The 16011-nt window shown below is 33.6% G+C and overlaps 2 protein-coding genes across 2 annotated transcripts; both read right to left on the reverse strand.

The window, feature by feature from the left end:
• Positions 1-301: 301 nt before the first annotated feature.
• On the reverse strand, positions 302-5521 carry LOC144858867 (alkaline phosphatase-like). Its single transcript, XM_078715003.1, has 9 exons — positions 5469-5521; positions 3620-3852; positions 3161-3335; positions 2871-3046; positions 2381-2582; positions 1722-1862; positions 1434-1625; positions 1094-1231; positions 302-737 (listed from the first exon to the last, which is right to left on the reverse strand). The coding sequence occupies exons 2-9, from the start codon at positions 3731-3733 to the stop codon at positions 451-453; spliced, it is 1425 nt and encodes a 474-aa protein (XP_078571129.1). The 5' UTR covers positions 3734-3852; positions 5469-5521; the 3' UTR covers positions 302-450.
• A 1481-nt stretch (positions 5522-7002) lies between these two features.
• Positions 7003-15619, reverse strand: LOC144835575 (alkaline phosphatase-like). The gene is made up of 9 exons (XM_078690656.1): positions 15610-15619; positions 14758-14990; positions 14150-14324; positions 12089-12264; positions 9477-9678; positions 8578-8718; positions 8191-8382; positions 7694-7831; positions 7003-7286 (listed from the first exon to the last, which is right to left on the reverse strand). The coding sequence occupies exons 1-9, from the start codon at positions 15617-15619 to the stop codon at positions 7003-7005; spliced, it is 1551 nt and encodes a 516-aa protein (XP_078546782.1).
• Between the last annotated feature and the right edge of the window lie 392 nt (positions 15620-16011).

The following is a 16011-nucleotide window of genomic DNA, read 5'->3' on the forward strand; positions in this document are numbered from 1 at the left end:
TCAATCCTGACCTAGTGCCAGGGTTTTAACTCATGGCTATTTCAAGCTTACTCCCTAAGCCTAAAATGAGACTTAGTTTATAAGCACGATAAATTATAAAATAGTTTATCCATCCTATAATTGGCAAGTTATTCGCTGTTGGATGAGTATGAAATAATTAAAAAAAGCAAAACAAAAAAAGAACCAACAAAAAAACAAACCAACACATCAACTAAATATAAACTTTCATACCTTCAGGGCTACTAAGCCATTTACTTTGTTTTCAACGTATTCAAATAAAATAAAAACGTTCTAAGTTAACAATAGTAACAATAAATCTGATAAACTAGAGGTGTCAAGACACAGTGTGATACAAAATACACAGCATTTTATGGGTTGCTTCTTTTCTCTCGCTCTTTCTTTCTGCCCTCCTCCAGTTTATTCTATAACATTTATATTTTATTATAGTGGCTAAACCAGAAAACCTCTGAACAATAGTACTGAGATAGACATGATAAATGTAAGGAATGTTGGATAATGTATAGTACCATCATTAGTTCCATTGTCAACGATCTCACAATGTTCTTTATTATAACCAACACATGAGGCGTACTTCATTACATGCATGATGTAGTTTTGTTCGTGGACGCCGTGGAATAAGTGAGCCATTGGTCCGCTGGCATAAATTGCAACATCTTCACCGCCATGCGTTTCTAAATTTAATGGAACTAAAGCGTCTTGTTCGTAGTCTTTGTTCTCTGTAAACAATAAAGGAAATGTGTTTAGGCATAAGTCTGTGCAACCAAGAATACCCGATAAAACCGAGATCATTCACTAAATCTATCCATTGTAGCCACTATTGCTAATCAGATTACCTATTAACTATATAACAATTGACAACTATTATCTAATAAATCATAATAATAAAAATGTTGATTTTGTTTTTGTTTTTGTATTTGAGGCCATTAACATTTCGATCAATAATTCAAGATCTTTGACAGACATCTTTACATTCTACATTGGATGTAATACTTTTAAGACTTCAATCTTTCTACATTGCTTAATCTTGAGGCATTCTATAGTTGAAGCAGAGATATATGTTAATTTAGTTCACCTGTATCAACGTCAGTGTTGTTTGGTCGCTGATCAGTTGCATTGAACGAATGAGATACTTTGTTGGCGCCTGGTCCATTTGCATAAGCCAATGTGGTGTATGGCAATCCATCTGATCCGACGCCGTTGTTGACAAGACCTGAAGGAAGGAACGCACGAAGTGTTTAAACATAAGGAATTTACTGATTACAAATAATATACACAATATTCAACTCGGACTCCAAAATAATCCCTCTTGTCATCAATTGGACCCACACAAGGTAAGTGTTTTTTTTTTTTTTTGTTTTTTTTAGCAAGAAACATTGGCATGTGTTCAGGTGAAAGAAGTGGATGTTTCGTACCTAGAATTGGATTTCCTCTGTCAGGGTAACCGCCAAATGAAAACGTGTGACTGTGATCTGCCGTCACTATAATCAATGTGTCGTCTTCACTTGTCATCTCTTTCGCCTTAGCAACAGCCAAATGTAATTGATTCAGTTCGTTTAATGCATCGTACGCCTGTCCATTATGATGACCATGGTCAATTCGACCACCTGTAATATTCAAATAACACAGTCAAGTATACAACTCATGTTCATATATCTCTACAAATGTCTAATATATATTTAAAACAAAATGGTTGTATTTACCTTCAACCATGAGGAAATATCCCTTTTCATTCTTTTGTAATATCTCAATCGCTTTTTCTGTCATCTCTTCTAACGATGGGTCACCGTCGTCTAAAGTGTCTCTCTCTGATTCAAAATTCATATGTGTACGGTCGAATAGTCCTATAAAAATCAAATCCCATACAGTAGTATTAAACTTTGTAATATAATTTCCAGAATTATCATACATTACAACGGTACTGGTTCGATCGACTTGCTTTCATATTACCAAACTAGTCATCCATTTAAATAGAACGAGCATACAGATAAAAGAGTCGATCTGTGGCAACCAATAGACCCGGAACTTTTAGTTTGGAGATGTTAGAAAATGTTTACTGTTTACAACACTTTATTTAAATTATAATGTACATGTATTATGATCTCGTATACAGATAGTGTGTTGAGATGAATAATTCATTAAACAGAATGTGTATATATTTAACTAATATTAATATCTATTACAATACAAATTATAATGAGGGTAGATGAAGAAAAGAAGGTTAATTACATGATCATGGCCATCATGATTTGTTGGTATTGTTTCCTTTTTATATAAAACTCGTATAACCTTCATTAAAAAAATACCTGATTCTTTTTATAAACTCAACTCTAATTAAATGGTCTTGGTTTTAGACACATACCAAGTAAATAATCTATCTTTTCAGCATCGATATCGTCAAATTGGCCTTTATTATAAACATATTGTGTAGTTTCTTCTGGCCGTAGTGCTACCCATTCTTCGATGAGATTCCGGTTGTCTGTCCTTTTTCCAAAATATATCTTACTTTGAGGATCAGCTGTGGTGTTTGGCATAAATTCACGTCGGCCACCTCCTAAAACCACCTAAAGATAAAAATATTTAATGTCAGAAGATCGCGACAAGCATGCGCAATAAACTTTTTCCAAACACTTTTTTTAGTAGCTGATTTTGTGCTTGCACACTTCAGGATTGAGGTAAATGTTTTCTTTCGGCAGTGATGCAATCGCTGGTATTACTGGTAATAATAAGATACAAGTACAGTCATACAGTACGGAATACACTTTATACAAATTTGAGTCGGGTCGTGAAAAGTTAGTAAGCATTCAAGTTAACCACGTGTGATCAATACTATTCAAGAGTTAGATATTCACCTGTACTTCTGTGGCATTTTCCACAAGTTGCAGAGCAATATCTTTGCAGCCGAATACAGCTTCTTCTTCTGGTATGTCACTGTTACTCTCCCAGTCTCGTTCTGGACATCTTGCGTATGCAGCAGCCGGTGTTGCATGAGTTACCCGCGCAGTTGTAACAATCCCAGTCGACTTTCCTAAAATGTAAATTTGTTACGTTATATCAGGGTTTGAATATTCTGTTTATCAAACAACAAAACGTCTCTCCATTCCTCCACACTGTACCTATACTTATGCACACTTTAACAAACCTGCTCTTTGACTTAGATGCACAATTGAATCCACTGCTGCTGATTCGGTTGATGCACAATTTCCACGCTCTGCGTGATCATCCAGGCCTACTACACCTGCCTTCGTTTTTACACCGCTTAAAAAAGCACACGCGGTTCCTGCCGAGTCAGCTACTTGTGCATCCGTATTGTAAGTCTGTGCAAAATTGCATTAAAGTGGAATTTAATTGATCAGGTACATATTGGTATGTCCATAATACGGAAAAATAAAATTTACAAATTCTGATTGATTGATATTCTTGTAACCTAAATATACTTTGTAAATTAATCTCACAGAGTGCATAAAATATTTTATTAAACCATTCCTTTCATTTTGTAATGGCAGTGGGTAATTCTGTATAGCCCTTTAATGTATTAAACGCATGCTTATGTTAATTTTAAAACTTACTTCTAATCATAGAGCAACATTCTCTAACATACCTTACTTAATGCGACATGAGGAAACATCTCCCATGATAGTTGGAATTCTTCACCCGTTTTGCCTGCAAGTTGCCCTACATAAATTCTTCCTGCAGACACTGTCGCTACGCCCATTCCATCTCCAAGGAATAATATAACATTTTTTGCTATATTTTTGTTGAGGTCTTGCGCACGTAACGCCTTTTCCAGCTCATCTGCCGCCAAATCATTCCAATACTTTGCGTATTCATCAGCTGAAAATTAGACATTCTAAAATGCTATCAAACAATATTAACGGAGAGGTATGATAACCGCCTATAACATATATAAAACTTTTTTGTTGGTGATATATTTGTATCAAATTCAGTCCTTGGTCAAGACATGATCTGCTGTCTCAGAGTCACTGTTTTTTTTTTCGTTCGTTCCCCCACCCCCGTTGTTGTCTTGTATTGTCCCTGTTCATGAACCATGTATTTTTTTTACCATTTAATTGCTCTCTGTCGTTTATTTAGGGCATCTGCCTGCTTTTTTTTAATGTACTCTTAATTTACTTAGAATACTGTTGCATATAATATATTTTGAGTCTGTGTGCACATGTTTGTTGATTTTTTGCTATATGATTTATGGACATGCAGTCATAGGAATAACGATTTGTGTTACCGGCAATCACAATTGAGACCACTGTGCAAATATAGATAGATAATTCGTCAAGCGAATGTTTACATTGGTTACTTTGTCAGGTACTTTTTATTATAGTAGATAATAACGAGTGTAGGCCTACACTAAAAAAAAAGAGTGTGATACTGGTGGAATTCTTCTTTTATCATAATATATATTCGTTGTGTTTGTTTCTAAATAATATTTTAACACAACAGTGTTATTGTTTACCTTTATCTTAAAGATGTATTGTCCCCCTGAAAAAATAATTTTTTTTTTAATATTCTATTTTAATGTAACATAATAGTTATCCACTTTGACAAAAAATTGGATCGAAAAAAAATGTATTTACCTGAAAAAAATATAATTTAAAGCAAAAATTGGTTAAATTGGCTGCCAGCCAATGGATTTTTAGTTGAATTTTACCATTTATTTTGTCATTTTATAAGTGAAAACATGATTTTTTTCGGGTTTTTTTCTATTGAAGTGATTAACTTGATTAAAACTACAAAATAACATATTCAAAGTCTGATTTAATTAATCTTCATTTTTCATGTTTTTGGGGGACAATACATCTTTAACAGGTAAATGTAACTTAGCCTAAATCAAAATGCCCGCTAATATCTGTGAACACTGTGGAACGTTCCAAAAGCTTTTACAGACCATGCAGCACTGATAAAGGCCTGGGAGTCTAATGTTCAAGTGCCAGATTTGACCATTACTGTAATCATGTTATAGGCCTATCCTTTTCACTTATTATGTTATGGTACTGTGGTACAGTATCTCCATATTATTTTTACACAACGAAATTCGATGTATAAATTCTAGTAAATGTATTTCTTACTTGTTATTACATCATGCAGGTATTAATTGCATATTTTAAATCAATTATTAATCTAATTAGTTTCCCAAAATTCAAAATTAATTTTTGAAATGATAAAACAAATTACATATTCCTTATACGATTCACCTAAAGTGATCAGCCAAAAACTTTAGAGTAAAGTAACTGAGACTTCGGTCCTGCCTTATTCCTACATCTTTCTTTATCTTCTAATGTCCCAGATATCCTGGATCGTCATTGTTCACATTTCGAAGTATATATTCCGTAGCTATCCATATTGCACTATTGCAGAACGGAAGTTAGTTTAGACTAAACCTCCATGGCCATGTTCAACATAAAAAGTTCAAAATAAGAAATCACTCGATTACTCACTTTGAACGTACACGATACAATGAGACAATAAAACAAGCGAATAAAAGGACCGAAACATATTCATGTTAACAGTGTCCTACTGCCAGAATTCAAAGAATCTCTTTAAAATGAATGAACATTAATTAAGTTGACATAGGACTACTAACAGTTACTGATGACAGAGGGCGTCTTCTGTTCGCACTATTGGTATCGTCGCACTTTGTAATAATCCGGGTGCCACATGTAATACTGAGGGTTGATGAAATCTGTCAATATGGACTGCCCACAATAATGGACAGATTTAACCAATCCCGATCTATTGTCGCATTTTGTACTGTCGCAGGCACTCTCGCAATTGCATTTCAATTTTCGCAGTTTGTAATAACTTAGGCCCTATTTAAGTTGGTTATTGCGCTGATGTAATTTAAAACTGACAAATATATTTTACAATTAATTCTTAAATCAAATCACACTATTCGTTCCATTACCAAAAAGTTACAGTGTATGTCTATTTATCTGATGCTATCTTACTGTAATTTCTGATTAAATATTTCTTGTGCATTTTCATTCAATGAGCAGGACCATTTCAATTGAACAGTTTCAGAGCACCCGGTCAAAATTAAATGTTTAACCTCTCAACAATCTTAGCCGTATTTTTAGTCGCGTTCAAACGCGACTCTACAGCTCACTATGTCGGTCGGTTGGTCGGTAAACACTAACTCAAATTTGAGCACGCGACTGCAGCCATGTATATGGCCTTTTTAAGTTAAGCATCAACATGTCTACCAAGAAAATATATTTCATGAACACATCTAATTATCTTATCATCAACTATCAGAGGGTTTGGTAATATTTATTTTTGTCTAAATTCCCATATAATTTCCTTATTAAAAAATATATATCTTAAATTGTTATTCCATAACATTAATTTACAGATTCAGCCTTGTACACATGATTATCAACATTAAACTAATACAATTATTAAAACAAGTTTAAGACTACCATTCATTTACTTTGTTTTCAGTTTCAATTAGAATAGATCAGTCGGAATGTAACTTGTAGGTAGTTAGTTCAGATAGATTAAGTTAAATATTAGGAACCAATCTATAGATGTATCCAAACACATATTAAATAGAGAAAAGACGATCTAATATACCCTGGACATTCACGTTATTTTATATACGTCTCATATAAAACTATTAAGTCAGATTAGAGAAAACACTTGAACAATAGTACTGAAATGGACATGATAAATGTAAGGAATGTTGGATAATGTACAGTGGCATAATTGGTTCCATTGTCAAGTTTCAATATTGAATAACGAAACGTGGCAGGCTATAGGCATTTAACCTTTGACAAGATCGCCTAGAATTTATAAATTTTAAACTTACGATACTTAGTATTGTATATTCTAGAATAGCCGCTCCATAATCTCTTTGCTTTTCTTCCTTATATCTATCCTATGTTCACTTTTTATAATGTTAGATTATTATTATTTTTTATACTACACATGACGTTATTTTATATACTTCTCATATAAAACTATTAAGCCAGATTAGAGAAAACACCTGAATAATAGTACTGAGATGAACATGATAAATGTAAGGAATGTTGGATAATGTACAGTGGCATCATTAGTTCCATTGTCAACGATCTCGCAATGTTCTTTATTATAACCAACACATGAGGCGTACTTCATTACGTGCATGATGTAGTTTTGTTCGTGGACACCGTGGAATAAGTGAGCCATTGGTCCGCTGGCGTAGATTGCAACATCTTCACCGCCATGCGTTTCTAAATCTCTTGGAACTAAAGCGTCTTGCTTATATTCTTTGTCCTCTGTAAAGAACAGTAAAGACATTTAGCTACGGTATATATCAATCATAAAATCATAAAATTTAAAAAATCCCAAGTAGCTGTCCACTCTTTTCGTTTTACACAGTTCTAACTTACGCAGTTCTTTCAGTTTTTTTTTGGTCATCGCACTATTTTTGTAAATAATGTTTTAATAATAAAACATAGGCATATTTGTTCATGGAAATTAACCAGTAGGCCTAAACTTATCAGACAGCTTAACTTATTCAGTTGCCATTCTTACTCATCAAACTTGGAGTTGCTGCGTGGAGACATATCTAACGCGTACAATAATATATACATAACTGATTGACGTTTTCTAGTAGGCTACATTTACACCTTTAGGAATTCTGTATTTTTTTTATAGTAGAACTCAACATAAATGAATTTACCTGTATCAACTTTAGTGTTATCTGGTCGGCGACGATTTTCCTTGAACGATTTTAATACTTGCTCGCCACCTGGCCCATTTGCATACGCCAATGTGGTGTATGGTAAACCATCTGATCCGACAGAACCGTCAGCAAGACCTAAAGAACATGAAAGCATAAACATATAGACATATAAACAGAATTCTGAGCAATTCAACTCTCATAAATACTTTTTTTTGTCATCAACTGGACTGGTAAATGTTAGAACAAAAACACGTATACAGGTGAAATTAAGTTTGCTTATTGTAACAACTTAATAAATCAATGACTATAACGCTTTATTTTTATTTTTATTTTATTTTATTCAATCGAAACCAACAGCGATAATTACCGCCACTAAAAAAAAATGTGATGTGCCCATTGACATGATGATGTCATATCACTACCATATTTGGGCATATCACTACCGGTACCATTTGGGCACATCTCACTTTTTGATAGTGTAGACAGGGCTTTACCTAGAATTGGATTCCCTCTACTGGAGTCACCACCAAATGATAACGTGTGGCTGTGATCTGCCGTCACTATAATCAATGTGTCGTCTTCACTTGTCATCTCTTTCGCCTTAGCAACAGCCAAATGTAATTGATTCAGTTCATTCAATGCATCGTACGCATGTCCTCTGTGATGACCATGGTCGATTCGACCACCTGGAATATTCAAACGATATTACATAATCAGATGATTACATCAGTTTTGTAAAGATATAAGTTATTATCGATGTTTTATTTGACTAGTTGACTAGTTTGTTGTTTAATCTAGCAGTATTCAAAATCTATTTTCTATTCTAACAGATCAATCAATTCTGTACAAATATCTAAATCGACAGAATGTTTATAATTTACTTTCAACCATGAGGAAATATCCATTTTCATTCTTTTGTAATATCTGAATCGCTTTTTCTGTCATCTCTTCTAACGATGGGTCACCGTCGTCTGAAGTGTCTCTCTCTGATTCAAAATTCATATGTGTACGGTCGAATAGTCCTATAAAAAGCAAATGAATAAGTTAATTACTCAATTCTATACGTATACGACAAGGCATTCATTATAGAATAAGATTCTAGCATTGTATTAACCAGGTTACTTTAATGTTCCATTTTATTTATTAATATAGACAACAATAGAGGGATTTCTCGGCGTACGTATACCTCCCCATTTTCATGATAATTACAGAATAAACGTCGTTTGTTTCGATTTTTTTTATTCGTACAAGTATATTATCATACTAACTTTTTGATCATGGACTAGTTAAGCATTTTCTACAATATCAAACTTTATGTGACAAAACATGTGATGTGTCCATATGGATATGATGATGTCAAAGCACTACCATATTTGGGAATATCACCACCATATTTAGCCACATCACATTTTTTGTCAAACTAGTTTGATAGTGTAGATGGAGCTTTATAAATGCTAATGCTAGTCTACCATGCAGTGTTTGCTTTTGAAAATGTTTTTATAAAAGTGTTTAACAAGAATAATGTGGGAAATCATACAACGTGTATTGTAGTGACTGAACGTGTACATTGAAACAACTGAAATTAGTCGTTATTGCAGTACAGGTATACAGTAACTGCTGTAGCAATGTTAGCATTGCTTAAATAAAATATCTACATTTCAAAAATTATTTTAATAGTAATGTTACAGACATAACTATATTTATATAGGCCTACGTAACATATCTTCAAGTTACTAATGTTTAAATCATCAATTCTTATTTTTGAGTTTCAGTGTCTTACCAATCAAATAATCTATCTTGTCCGTATCAATATCGTCAAATTGGCCTTTATTATAAACATAACGTGTAGTTTCTTCTGGTCGTAGTGCTACCCATTCGTCGATGAGATTTCGGTTGTCTGTTCTATATCCAAAACGCCCACTGCTTTGAGCATCAGGTGTTGATGTTGGCGTTAATTCACGTCGGCCGCCTCCCAAAACAACCTAATGGTACAATGGAATACAGTAAGTTTTTTGGATTTTGTTTTCTTCAGGAATCGAGATTAAGCATGCGCAATACATTTGATTAAAACAGTCTACTCTTAATCATTAGCCGACATTATAAGCATTTTGGATGATTTTAAATTTGTGGGGCTGCATACATATTAGAGGGAGGTATAAATTGGTGCGGGATGGTTGATCGCGATTGATCAGTTTAATTTGATTCAACCTAGCGACGCAACGTAACGCAACGCAGCGACGTATTGACGCAAAATGCTGTATTGCGTAATCACAAGTGGGAACCGACGACCCAACAGTGCTGCAAACACAATTATCGGAAGGAAATTTTCTTATGTTGCGTAGGTTGCGTTACGTTGCGTCACTAGTGGGAACAAAGCTTACACACATACACACTTTGGGTCGTTCTATCGTGCGAAGTTGACCACGTTTGATCATATTCAAAATAATAATTTGTGATTGAATATTGGTAAAATATTCACCTGAATTCCTGTAGCATTTTCTACAAGTTGCAGAGCAATATCTTTGCATCCTAAGGCAGCCTCTTCTTCTGGTATGTCACTGTTATTTTCCCATCCACGGTCCGGAGATTTTGCGTATGCAGCAGCCGGTGTTGCATGAGTCACCCGCGCAGTTGTGACAATCCCAGTCGACTTTCCTAAAACAAACAGACGTTGCTAACTGGGTGATTGTAAGTCGACCAAATCAGAGTTTACTTAGACTAGGCCTACTATACTGTTACATTCCTGATTTATGGAACCACAGACCACCACATTCATTCAATTTTTATTTCGGATAGTACATCCGTATACAAAAACATACACAAACAAATTAACAACTAGAATTTAATTCGTCACTTTGACGAATTATAGGTGATCATTTTTATCATTTTACTGAAATTAATTTTTTTTAAACATGCACGTACGTTAACATACGATCGGAAAATGTTGATGTATGCCATCCTATTATATGCTTATAGTGCTGAGTTGTGCCTATGCCATATACAATATGTACAGTATATACTGTATATCTATATACAGTGTAGCATAGGTGAAATTACGGGACACACATGTTCTAATTTTTTGGCATGATGACGTTATCAAACTAAACTTTAAGATGACAATTTCGAAAGATAATTAATTGAGCAAAAAAATATAAGATTTGGAAAAAAATTTGGCACGTAGAAGCGCTGTGCGCGCTCTTTGAATTGTGTATAACTTTGACGAAAAATATGAAAAAACTACTTTTTCACTTCAACTGGCCATATGTTAACGTCACAACATCCGATAGGCTTAATTTTTATATGAATTAATATCTACATTTCATCAGCTTTCATAATAAATTATAATCATCAAGGTAACCTTCAATTCTGAAGAGCTGTAAGATATTCAAATTTACTGCGAAGGTGAAATTACACGGCCTACGTTATTCAAGTTTTTACGCGTGATGACGTCATTAATATGAAGATAGTGTCAACTCATGATAAAGATAATTAATTAAGCAAGCACATACTGAAAGTTGTGTGAAATTCGAGCACACATAACCAAGATGCGCTCTGTTGAATGTGATAATCTACACAAAAAGATAACAAATCCTAATTTTTAAATTCAAGTGGCCATTTGATGACGTCAAAACATTTTGTACGTAAAATGTGTACATGAATTCATATCTACAACTCAATGGCTTCCAGAATAAGTTAAAAAAATCGGGGGTCATCTTGCATTCTGAAGAATTATTTTCATTTTAAAAAAGACCTATTTTTCACCATTTTCAGAACTTTTGTAAAATTAATGTGCGCATTTTGTCATTTTTAACGTGCTCGTATAGCGTTATTTTAAGTCAGAACTGACTCAAATTTGGTGAATGTACTAAGGATGGTGAGTAGAATGAGATTTGTAAAAAAAATTCATATTTTTTACGCTTTTTAAGTATCGCGCGCGCAAAAACGCATTTTTGCGCAGTAATTTTTTGAAACACGCAAATGGCCTAATTCATGCTCTAAATTGATCAAAACTTAATTTTGAGCGTTTTAAATTTTTAACGCGCGATATCACGCGCATGAACCTACGTGCGCGTGCGTTTTTATTGCTAATATTTTTACCCTTGATCTGAAGTTTACGTGTAGTGAATTTCATTAATATGTGATAATGAATTATGGAGATATGATTGATAATGATTGCGTAATCACAAGTGGGAACCGACGACCCAACAGTGCTGCAAACACAATTATCGGAAGGAAATTTTCTTATGTTGCGTAGGTTGCGTTACGTTGCGTCACTAGTGGGAACAAAGCTTACACACATACACACTTTGGGTCGTTCTATCGTGCGAAGTTGACCACGTTTGATCATATTCAAAATAATAATTTGTGATTGAATATTGGTAAAATATTCACCTGAATTCCTGTAGCATTTTCTACAAGTTGCAGAGCAATATCTTTGCATCCTAAGGCAGCCTCTTCTTCTGGTATGTCACTGTTATTTTCCCATCCACGGTCCGGAGATTTTGCGTATGCAGCAGCCGGTGTTGCATGAGTCACCCGCGCAGTTGTGACAATCCCAGTCGACTTTCCTAAAACAAACAGACGTTGCTAACTGGGTGATTGTAAGTCGACCAAATCAGAGTTTACTTAGACTAGGCCTACTATACTGTTACATTCCTGATTTATGGAACCACAGACCACCACATTCATTCAATTTTTATTTCGGATAGTACATCCGTATACAAAAACATACACAAACAAATTAACAACTAGAATTTAATTCGTCACTTTGACGAATTATAGGTGATCATTTTTATCATTTTACTGAAATTAATTTTTTTTAAACATGCACGTACGTTAACATACGATCGGAAAATGTTGATGTATGCCATCCTATTATATGCTTATAGTGCTGAGTTGTGCCTATGCCATATACAATATGTACAGTATATACTGTATATCTATATACAGTGTAGCATAGGTGAAATTACGGGACACACATGTTCTAATTTTTTGGCATGATGACGTTATCAAACTAAACTTTAAGATGACAATTTCGAAAGATAATTAATTGAGCAAAAAAATATAAGATTTGGAAAAAAATTTGGCACGTAGAAGCGCTGTGCGCGCTCTTTGAATTGTGTATAACTTTGACGAAAAATATGAAAAAACTACTTTTTCACTTCAACTGGCCATATGTTAACGTCACAACATCCGATAGGCTTAATTTTTATATGAATTAATATCTACATTTCATCAGCTTTCATAATAAATTATAATCATCAAGGTAACCTTCAATTCTGAAGAGCTGTAAGATATTCAAATTTACTGCGAAGGTGAAATTACACGGCCTACGTTATTCAAGTTTTTACGCGTGATGACGTCATTAATATGAAGATAGTGTCAACTCATGATAAAGATAATTAATTAAGCAAGCACATACTGAAAGTTGTGTGAAATTCGAGCACACATAACCAAGATGCGCTCTGTTGAATGTGATAATCTACACAAAAAGATAACAAATCCTAATTTTTAAATTCAAGTGGCCATTTGATGACGTCAAAACATTTTGTACGTAAAATGTGTACATGAATTCATATCTACAACTCAATGGCTTCCAGAATAAGTTAAAAAAATCGGGGGTCATCTTGCATTCTGAAGAATTATTTTCATTTTAAAAAAGACCTATTTTTCACCATTTTCAGAACTTTTGTAAAATTAATGTGCGCATTTTGTCATTTTTAACGTGCTCGTATAGCGTTATTTTAAGTCAGAACTGACTCAAATTTGGTGAATGTACTAAGGATGGTGAGTAGAATGAGATTTGTAAAAAAAATTCATATTTTTTACGCTTTTTAAGTATCGCGCGCGCAAAAACGCATTTTTGCGCAGTAATTTTTTGAAACACGCAAATGGCCTAATTCATGCTCTAAATTGATCAAAACTTAATTTTGAGCGTTTTAAATTTTTAACGCGCGATATCACGCGCATGAACCTACGTGCGCGTGCGTTTTTATTTGCTAATATTTTTACCCTTGATCTGAAGTTTACGTGTAGTGAATTTCATTAATATGTGATAATGAATTATGGAGATATGATTGATAATGTGATTTCGCAAAATGGCGTATAAATGTCGTCACGGATGAGTGATCACGCTGGAAAGCTTATTAGGATTAAGTTATATTATTTGAAAGATATTCTGAAATTTTTGTAATCATTGACATTAAACTTTTTGAGATAATTGTTACACAAAATAGTGTACAGAAACAATAAAAAGAAAAAAAAAAAAAAGAAAAAAAATAATAATAAAGATTTTATACAATAACAATAGGTGATCATTTTATTCTAAATGATCACCTAATAACACCTTCCACAAAAACAACCTATAATATATTAATTTGCACAAACTACGTAAGTACGTAATTGAAATTGTAGGCCTATTTGAAATCAATGTGAAATGCAAATTTAACAAACCTGCTCTTTGGCTTAGATGCAGAATTGAATCCACTGCTGCTGATTCGATTGATGCACAACTTCCAAGTTCCACGTGATCATCCAGGCCTATCACACCTGCTTTCGTTTTTACGCCGGTTAAAAACGCACTCGCGGTTCCTGCTGAGTCCGGAACTTGCGCGTCCGTGTTGTAAGTCTGTGCAGTAAAATAATTAATTTTCATTAAGGTCGAGTTAATAAAATTGAAAAACACAATTTGGGAATTTAGATTGATATCTAATGGTAAGTTACTACTACTATCACAGAATGAAGAAGAAATTTAGTGCGCATTGCATGGAACACACCACTGTAATTTTATTCATCAACACTTTTGAACCACTGGAAGTATACACACACTTTTAAAAAACAAGATTTTATATTTATTATGTTATTTAAATGTTTTAAAATGTTTTTTGGTGCCGTATCTGTGTGTCTGTTACAGCATAGAGGTATACTTCCATAGGCCTACAGCCAGTCCAATTATTTTCTTTACAAAACCTCTTGCAGCATAGGTAAACGTATGCGTATATTTCAAAGGTGTCGAAGGTGTATGATGTGTACAAACACAATCATATACCTATATAACTTACCTTACTTAATGCCACATGAGGAAACGTCTCCCATGATAGTTGGAATTCTTCACCCGTTTTGCCTGCAAGTTGCCCTACAAACATTCTACCTGCCGACACTGTCGGTACGCCCATTCCATCTCCAATGAATATTACAGTATTTTTTGCCATTTCTTTATTAAGAATTTGCGCACGTAACGCTTTCTCTAGCTCATCTGCCGCAAAATCATTCCAATACTTTGCGTATTCATTAGCTGAGGATAATAATAATATAAAAAAAATTGTAAATTTCGATTAGGCCTAAAAGCCTTAAAGATGTATTGTTCCCCCAAAAACATGAAAACTAAAGATTATTAAAATCAGACTTTGAATATGCCATTTTGTAGTTTTAACAAACTTAATCACTTCCATAGAAAAAACCCATGAAAAAATAAAATATTTTATAAAAAATAAATAACTTCAATTTATACTCACTTTGAACGTACTCGAAACAAAGAGACAATAAAACAACTGAATACAAATACCGAAACATCTTTATTTCAACACTGGCACTGCGTCCTATCATAAATCTTATATCATAGAACAATAATGAACATTTTACTAGAAATAACACTATTATATACCGGTAACAGTTGATGGCCGGTGAAAGGGGGCGTGTTTTCGCTCTGTCTAATATGTTTATTTCAGGAAGTTCGTAATAACAAAACACATATTACACAAGATTAGTAATTTCTGTCATGAAATAACATTGGAATATTCTTCATTTATTTCCACCTTAGTACGTGCTAACTAAGTCCTGGAATGTATTGCGGTAGACCATACCATTCCTTCCATTAAAAATAATTTACACAAGTTACCCCGGTGTACTAGTACACACAGCCATTGTCATACACAGCAACTCATAACTGCGCCCTCTGGGAGAACAGTCTTTGACTGAAGAGGCTACCCAGTATAAAAAAAAAATAAATAAATAGGTCAGCACCTGGAATATTTAATCTATTTAAAGTGAAACTTCACTAAAATTATGAATATGCGTTATAGTTTCACCATACGTACGTGCTAAATGTTATGTAATGCATTGCGGTGAACCATACAATATAATTTATTCCATTAAAATTAATTTATGTAAAATGTGGACAGTAGGTCAATAAACTATCTTAAAATGTTTGCTTACACAAATAAAATGTAAATAAAAATAAAAAACAAACAAAAAGAAAAAATGGAATAGAGAAAAGAAATCTTGAAAATTGTATTTATTCACTATTCAAAACTATT

Source organism: Antedon bifida, chromosome 2 (assembly GCF_963402885.1).
Source record: "Antedon bifida chromosome 2, ecAntBifi1.1, whole genome shotgun sequence".
Classification (NCBI taxonomy): Eukaryota; Metazoa; Echinodermata; class Crinoidea; order Comatulida; family Antedonidae; genus Antedon; species Antedon bifida.

Bases quoted from the DNA above. Each gene is read 5' to 3' on its own strand.
- LOC144858867 (XM_078715003.1), bottom strand. From the start codon at position 3,733: ATGGGCGTAGCGACAGTGTCTGCAGGAAGAATTTATGTAGGGCAACTT. The intron at 1,626-1,721 runs GTAAATACAACC...TGAATATTACAG, and splicing joins ATATTTCCTCATGGTTGAAG to GTGGTCGAATTGACCATGGT. The intron at 738-1,093 runs GTGAACTAAATT...TATTGTTTACAG, and splicing joins CAACACTGACGTTGATACAG to AGAACAAAGACTACGAACAA.
- LOC144835575 (XM_078690656.1), bottom strand. The intron at 9,679-12,088 runs GTGAATATTTTA...TTGTACCATTAG, and splicing joins AAAATGCTACAGGAATTCAG to GTTGTTTTGGGAGGCGGCCG. The intron at 7,287-7,693 runs GTAAATTCATTT...TGTTCTTTACAG, and splicing joins TAACACTAAAGTTGATACAG to AGGACAAAGAATATAAGCAA.